Raw genomic sequence first — 8,043 nt, 5'->3', positions numbered from 1 at the left:
TCATCCATCACCATGATAAGACATCATTCTAAGAAACCAGTTTATGCAGTTCTAACGTCAGCTAGCACTGCGCTGACAGTTAAAACAGTACACCAAAAAAAATTCAGACAGTTTGTACATTGTACGGTAACTCAGCACCAAAACTGGAGCAGACTAAGCTGAGCAAACTATAAAAAACCGCCGATGAAGCCACACTAGGTAATCCGAAGCCACCGATCAAAGACTCAGGCACTACAACATTAGTGACTTGAGAGACCGGGCTTTCACAGGCTTTCTCCACCTCTTCTTCAACGGGCTCTTCCTCTTGGTGATGTCGCGGGGTTGTTCGCCATTGCAGCCAAGCGTGTCGTCGTCGCTGCTCTTTTCATCCCAGCCCGTGATCCTAGCGGTGCCATTGTTGCGCGTAGGCTCGTCGACCACACTTACTGATACTGGCGCTGCTTGATGATCTGAGTCATCAGCTTGTGAATGACCTGCACTACAATTAAGTTGCATTTCGGACGGTGCCTCCTCTTTCGGTGGTTCCGCAGGCAGTGGAGGTTCCGGCACGTCACCATCACTGCTGATCCTAGCAGTGCCATCGTTGAGAGTAGGCTCGTCGGCGACATGTGCCGATGGTGGGAGCACCGCCTGATGGTCTGATTTGTTCGCTTGTGCCTGGTCTGCATCAAAATTAAGTTTCTATTTCAGATGGTGCCTCCTCCTTCAGTGGTTCAGCAAGCAGTGGAGGTTCGGGCACGCTGTCGCTGCTTGGCGTGCGGCGCCTCTTGGTGCCGGGGCCGAACCCGGCATAGTAGTAGAACTCCTCGCCGACGTTGACCGGGGCTCTCTTCCCATGTGGCTTCTCACTGCCAGGTAGCTTCAGCTTATGATCCGAGTGGTACGAGCAGTAGGAATTGGGCTCTCTCGTGAGCCGCCGGCAGAACCAACCCTTGCCGTCGTTCTTCCTGCACGTCCAGACTCCTTTCTTCAGTTTCACCCCCTTATTTTTCTTCAGCTTGCTCCCATTCTTCTCTCTCGCCATCTTTTTTGCAGCAATAATGTGCAGTTCAACCCCCTCGGACATGTCCTCCTGCTCCTGGTCCTCCTTGATAGAGCCGAATGCAGGCATGCTGGGTAGGAATAGCCAGCTAGATCGCCAGGTGACACTGACGAAGTGAGTCTCCTCGAACAGCTTCTCCACCTGAAGAACGCAAATTTAGAAAATACAGGTAACATAGGAAAAGAGCGACCAAGATATGCCGAACTGAAATGGGGTCGGCGCGATTCCTGCCCTATCCGCCTTCGCCACCACCGGCCGGCCACTAACACTCCCCCGAGGGAGCTAACCGACGCAGCCTATGTGGCTAGTCGCCGGAGGAACGGAACCCTAGGGATGTGCTCCAGACCGAGCGGCAATCGCCGTGGGGCAAAAGAGAGCTAGGCAGGGAGGCGGATATGCTAGCTGCTAAAGAAACAATCGCCTGCTAGGCTGCGGCCACGCAGGAGAGCACGGAGCGTGCGAGAAGCGACGGGGTGGGGTGGTGACGAGATTACCTGGGGATCCGAGAGGTCGAGCTGGTCCATGAGGTCCCACGGAGACTGGCTGAGCTCGCAGCAGGGCTCCCCGGAGGAGGAGGCGTCGGGCGCCACTAAGCCGGGCCGGGATTCGTCGGCTGGGGCCGGCGGCGCAGGCGCGGGCAGCTCGAATCGCGGCGGCTCAGCGGAAGAGCAGCTGATGAGGGGTGCGGCTGCGGCGGCTCAGCGGAAGAGCAGCTGATGAGGGAGGCGCACCTGCGGATCCGCATGGCGGCCGGTGGCCGGGGTGGAGCGACGGGAGCTAGAGATCTGGAGAGCTTGCTCGCCAGCTAGGGTTTGGGATTTGGGTGGGAGGCAGCGAGCAGGAAGGGAAGGTGGATGGATGTCGAGCGGTCGAGCCAGACGAGGCAGCACGGAACGAAGCAAGTGTGATGTTGGCGAGGGCCCACTTGCCAGAGGAGGCGCCCGTTGTTTTTGGAGAGAGTAGCCGGTGGACACGTGAGACCGGAACGTCGGGCATTTCCACGCACACTCTAAATCGCCCGCAACTGGACCAAGCTTGTCGGGACCCGATTTGTCATCAAACATGTTTTACCCCGTAGGTCCATGGAACGGCTCGAACTGTCCATTTTCTCACAAACCAAAGGGAATTTGCGTGTGTCTGAACCGCTGCCACGCATACATCCGCAACCTCGGTCCCATCCAAAAACCCTCCCGTCCGAAAAATCCTCTTCGCGTGAAGTGGTTGCCACACATTCATATCGGTCAGAGTTGCTCCAGAGCAGACGTGACTCTGCCGCATTGATGATTGTAAGAGTGACGCGGCCTAACGAGCGGGCGACGCTGTTTCAATGCAGACACGGCGACCGAAAAACCTACTATAGTCGTTGCACCACATTGAAGCCAACTTCCCATCCTTTCGTGTAGTCGCTGCACCTATTTAAGTTGTGCTCTGGCGCCGTCCACATCCCAGCTCTCTGAACTCTTCTTCGCTCCCAGCCACCTCTTCGGTTCCGATTACCGATCCACCACGCCCAAGTCGTGGTTCTTCGCGCCCGCATGTGGCGGCGGCTCTGGATCTTGGCGCCGCCCTCGTCGATCTCCGGGGCTCTCGAGCTCCACAGTCGTCGGCTCCCCCGACAAGGAGATTATCATCTCCTCTTTGCTCCCCACCACCGATGCACAATACCCAAGTCATGGTTCTTCGTGCCCGCACATGGTGGCGGCTCTGGATCTTGCGGCTGCCATCATCGATCTCCGGTGCTCTCGAGCTCCACCTTAGTCAGCTCCTCCGACATCGAGGAGGACCAGGTGCCACCACAACAGTCGTGCCTCCTCTCGGAGGCCACGGTCACAGACGACAAGTTCTTGCAGCAGATTCAGCTGCTGACGGAGCGGTTGCTCCAGCCCGTGGTCCGGCGTCCTCACCAGTACACGTGAAAGACGTGCCGCCCTCGCCGTGCTACCGCGTGAAGCACGAGCCGACAACACCACCTCTCTGCTGGGTGAAGGCGGAGCCGCAATCCCCGCTGCCCGGAACCGAAGCGTCCAAATCGGACACCGTGTGAAGGACAAGTTGTCGTCGTCATGACACAACCGCTTCAACCAGTGATCATGAAGGCGTGCGGCCACCTCCTCCACTACCTCGCTGGCCCTGGCGGCCGCACCTCGTCGTCATGGGCCATCGTATTGGCCGAGGATAGGGCGTCGAGGCAGGCGGTGCGCTAGGATCTATGCACTGCTCCGCATTTGCCAAATCAGAGGACCCCGACCTCACGGAGGCCTGCGCTCACGACCGGTCGCTTACAACCAACGAGAAGGCCGCGCGGCATGTCTGCCGCCGAAGGGGCAAGGCAGTAGCCAAGCTACCGCGATCGAGACACTGGCTGCAACGGCCCTCCGCATGGTGTAGGAGGAAGCAAAGAAGCTCCTCCGTGAGGGCCAGGCAACGGCCGACAGGGTTGCTGCTCCCCCCATGCCGTTTCGCAGCCCGAAGGACTACTCCGACGATGAAAACGACGACACATATAGCGACGGCAGTACATGTAGCCAGGGCGGCCACGTGTACGAGGTCACTGTTTGCTAAAAGTTAGTCTAGTTTATTTTAGTTTTTAGTTAAACAAACGAGTTATCGTCCGTTTTATGCAAATTATCTCTGAACTTTAGTGAAGTCGATCGTGTTTGATAATATTCGGCCTGTTTGTTCAAATTTGTTTTGGAATGAATGCGGGCATAGTTGGATGGTCGGCTTTTGCATCACTGTCCGCGGACAAATAGTGTCTCCATTTTGGGGGGCAGCATTGGAGATTCCCTTACATCCACGCGCTTGGGGGGAGAAACAACCCTGGCATTTTCTTTTGGGGGAACAAGCCTAGTATACAAGTTTGACATATATTTTGATCTTTCAGCCCGTGGTGAATCAATAATTTTCCGTTATCACTTTGGAGTTAATTCCACCATTGGTACATGAATTTTTCCTCAATGCTCGACAAGTTCTTGTACCAATGGTGCAATTAACTCAATTTCTGAGTCCAAATTATGTTGGTTAGTTTGCAAAAATGAGTTTTAAATGTTATTTCGTCACAAATGGCTCACTTCGTTTGGGGTAACTTGGGTGGCGTGCACAAATATCACTTGGCTCAGTGGGTCCTTGTGGCCAAGAAGAAGGTTTTTGGAGGTTTAGATCTCCCTAATCTGAAAGAGTTAAATTTGGATTTTCTGGCTTCTGCTTGCTCTCTCATAAGAGTTCTTGGGTAACCCTCAAGTGTAAGGGTAAAGTTATCTAGCAATAAATATTTCCCTCGATTTGAAAACCGAGGTTTATCGAACTGGAAGGAGTTCTTCCAGCAAACAAAGTCATTGGTACTTGCACACAAAATAAGCTTGTCCCAGCACGTCAAGAAGGTTGTCAAGCTTCTTGTGTTGCTAGTTACAACATTAAATTGCACGATATAGTAAGAATTGATAGATAGATAAATTAAAACAACCGGTACAAAAAAGAATAATATTTTTTTCAAGTTTTCAATAATGGAGGATAGATATAGTGGGGCATAGGTTCACTAGTGGCATCTCTCATAAGCATAACATTGTAGTGTGGTGAACAAATTATGGTTGGGCAGCGATTAAATTGCAACATTTATATTTATGACTATTGTCATTCATGGAATAATATCTTATAGTCATTACGCGTGTGATATGTAGACCGTTATCCAACTATATCTACAACTAATAATACTCCACCCCAAGACCGCTATCCAGCATGTTGATACGTCTCTGTCGTATCTATAATTTTTGATTATTTTATGCCAATATTCTACAACTTTCATATACTTCTTTTAACATTTATATTACTTTTGGGACTAACATATTGATGTAGTATCTAGTGCCAGTTCCTATTACTTGCATGTTTTTTGTTTCGCAGAAAGTCCATATCAAACGAAGTCCAAATGAAATAAAATTTTGTGGAGAATTATTTTGGAATACATGTGACTTTTGTGAGGTGGAATCAACGCAAATGGAGGCCCATGGCCTTCACGAACCACCAGGACACCACCTCCGCCTGGCAGCATGGTGGTGCCTCATGGGCACCTCGTAGTTCAGCTGGGGTCCTTTGGCCACAAGGAAGCTTGTATCGAGAAAAAATCGTGTTAAATTTTCAACCCAATCGGAGTTACGGACCTCCGGGAATATAAGAAATGGTTTTTTCGGCCAGAAAACAGGAACACGAAACAGAAGAGAAACAGAGTTATAGATCCAATCTCGGAGGGGCCATGGACCAGAGGGGAAACTCTCCTCCCATCTATGGGGAGACCAAGGAAGAAGAAGAAGGAGGGGGGGGGCTCTCACCCCCTCTCACCCGGTGGCGCCAGAACGCCGTAGGGGTAACCATCATGACGGTGAACTACACCAACAACTTCGTCGCTGTCACCAAAAACTCTCCCACACAGTATGCAGCGGTGTAACACCTCTTCTCCTTGCTGTAATTTCTACCTAAACATGGTGCTTAATGCTACTCCCACTGTAAAGAAATATAAGAGCGCTTAGTTACTAAAGTAGTGATCTAAACGCTCTTATATTTTTTTACGGAGGGCATACATATTATTATTCAATAATATATTGCCATCCTATGATGTTTGAGTTGATTCGTTTTGTCCTATGGGTTGATCCATGATCGTGATTGGTTAGAGTTGTATGTTTTATTTTGGTGTTGTCCTATGGTGCCTTCCGTGTGGGATTATCGCTGTAGGATGTTGCAATACATTCATAATTTGCTAGGGTGGCTAGAATGACAAAAACTTACACACGAGCAAGGGGGTTGTTGCGTATGGAGTAAAGAGGACTTGTTACTTAATGATATATGGTTGGGTTTTACCTTAATGATCTTTACTAGTTGCAGATACTTGTTAGAGTTCCAACCATAAGTGTATATGATCCAAGTACGGAAAGTATGTTAGCTCATACCTCTCCCTAATATAAAATTGCAATAATGATTACCGGTCTAGTTATTGATTGTCTAGGGACAAATCTTTCTCTTTATGTGACAAAAAGCTCTCTACTAAAATTAACTCTATTTTTCTTTATCTAAACAGCCCTTAACTTTTATTTATGTGTTCTTTATTGTCTTCCAAACCCATCCCTTTACACCTACAAAGTACTTTGATTTTTGTACTTGTTCTAGGTAAAGCGAACGGTAAATGTTCAGATACGTCCATTTTGCATCATGTTTCCCTACTGTTATTTATAATGTTTTTATGCATAATAATTCTTCATGGAGTAATTCTAATGCGTTTACTCTCATAATATGCAAGGTTTACACAAAGAGGGAGAACACCGGCGGCTAGGATTCTGGACCTGAAAAAGCTATGCCATAGATACCTATTATGCACATCTCCAAATGAGCTGAAATTTTACGGAGAATTATTTTTGAAATATATAGTAAATATTGGAGCAAATAACTACCAAAGGGGGTTGTCTGGTGCCCACAAGACACCAGGGAACGCCAGGCGCGCCCTGGTGGGTGATGGGCCGCCCAGCCCACCTCCGGTACGCATCTTATGGTATATAAGGTCTTTTGACCTAGAAAAAATAAGGAGAGGACTTCAGGACGGAGCGCCGCTATCTCGAGGCGGGACTTGGATAGGAGCACTTTTGCCCTATGGTAGAGCGATTTCACTGGGGGAACTTCCCTCCCCGAGGGGGAAATCAAAGCCATCGTCATCACCAACAACCCTCAAGTATAGGGGATCTATTGTAGCCTTTCTCGATAAGTAAGAGTATCGAACACAACAAGGAGCTAAAGGTAGAATTTATATTCCCTTCAAGTTCTATCGACCACCGGTACAACTCTACGCACGCTTAACGTTTGCTTTACCTAGAACAAGTACGAAACTAGAAGTACTTTGTAGGTGTAAAGGGTTAAGTTTGCGAGATAATAAAGAACACACAAATAAAAGCTAGGGGTTGTTTAGATAAAGAAAGAATTATGTTAGTTTTAGTATAAATCTTTTTTCACAAGAAAGTTATTTGTCCCTAGGCAATCGGTAACTAGACCGGTAATCACTATTGGAATTTTATATGAGGAGAGGCATAAGCTAACATACTTTCTCTACTTGGATCATATGCACTTATGATTGGAACTCTAGCAAGCATCCGCAACTACTAAAGATCATTAAGGTAAAACCCAACCATAGCATTATAAGGTATCAAGTCCTCTTTACTCCCATACGCAACAACCCACTTACTCGGGTATGTGCTTCTGTCACTCACGCCACCCACCATAAGCGAATCATGAACATATTGCAACACCCTACGGCTGGGATCCCTCACGCTTACGCGACATGGAGAGGACCATAGGACAACACCAAAATAAAACATGCAACTCAAACCAAACACGATCATCAATCAACCCATAGGACAAAATAGATGTACTCAAACATCATAGGATAGCCACATATCATTGGATAATGATATATAGCATTGAGCACCATGTTTAAGTAGAGATTGTTACACCACTGCATAGAGGGGAGAGAGTTGGTGATGACGGCGGCGAAGTTGTTGGTGTAGATCTGTAACATCCCAAATTTTCAATTTGGAATGTTCTACATAGATCATCATTGCATATCATATTTTATTGCATTTTGGCTTGATCCTAGAAATTCTACGCAACTCAAGGACACATGGAGAGAGTTGGGGATTTCATTATTTTCATATTTGAGTTTTGTCAAATTTTGAAAATAGGATCATTTGATTTTAATTATTTTGTCTTCAATTATTTCTATTAAAAAATATGTGAGAGGGAATAAAATGACTTTCCCAAAATAAAGAAATATTTAGGATTTAATAATAAAATCAAATAAGATTTTATTTCGGAGGTTTATTGCTATTTTATTTGAATTAGAAAAAATGCGCGTTTTTCAAAATTGCATTTAGGCCCCAAATAAATGTTCATCTTGTCCGGCTTGATTTTAGAAGTCGGGGAAAATTTATTCGGGATTTTTGGAGTCCGTTTTGTATTTCTTTTATTTG

At 47.6% G+C, this 8,043-nt stretch overlaps 1 protein-coding gene across 1 annotated transcript; it reads right to left on the bottom strand.

Moving 5' to 3' along the window:
• Positions 1 to 493: 493 nt before the first annotated feature.
• LOC119306675 lies at positions 494 to 1,818 on the bottom strand. Its single transcript, XM_037582837.1, has 2 exons — positions 1,537 to 1,818; positions 494 to 1,183 (listed from the first exon to the last, which is right to left on the bottom strand). Exons 1-2 carry the CDS (start codon positions 1,564 to 1,566, stop codon positions 674 to 676), a joined length of 540 nt encoding a protein of 179 aa, XP_037438734.1. The 5' UTR covers positions 1,567 to 1,818; the 3' UTR covers positions 494 to 673.
• Between the last annotated feature and the right edge of the window lie 6,225 nt (positions 1,819 to 8,043).

This window comes from Triticum dicoccoides, chromosome 5B (assembly GCF_002162155.2).
Source record: "Triticum dicoccoides isolate Atlit2015 ecotype Zavitan chromosome 5B, WEW_v2.0, whole genome shotgun sequence".
Classification (NCBI taxonomy): Eukaryota; Viridiplantae; Streptophyta; class Magnoliopsida; order Poales; family Poaceae; genus Triticum; species Triticum dicoccoides.
The sequence above is the reverse complement of the archived record's forward strand: the minus strand, read 5'-3'. Positions and strand labels throughout refer to the sequence as shown.

Coding starts and splice junctions, on each gene's coding strand:
- LOC119306675 (XM_037582837.1), bottom strand. CDS start 1,566: ATGGACCAGCTCGACCTCTCGGATCCCCAG. Junction 1,184..1,536: donor TCGACCTCTCGGATCCCCAG/GTAATCTCGTCA, acceptor TGCGTTCTTCAG/GTGGAGAAGCTGTTCGAGGA.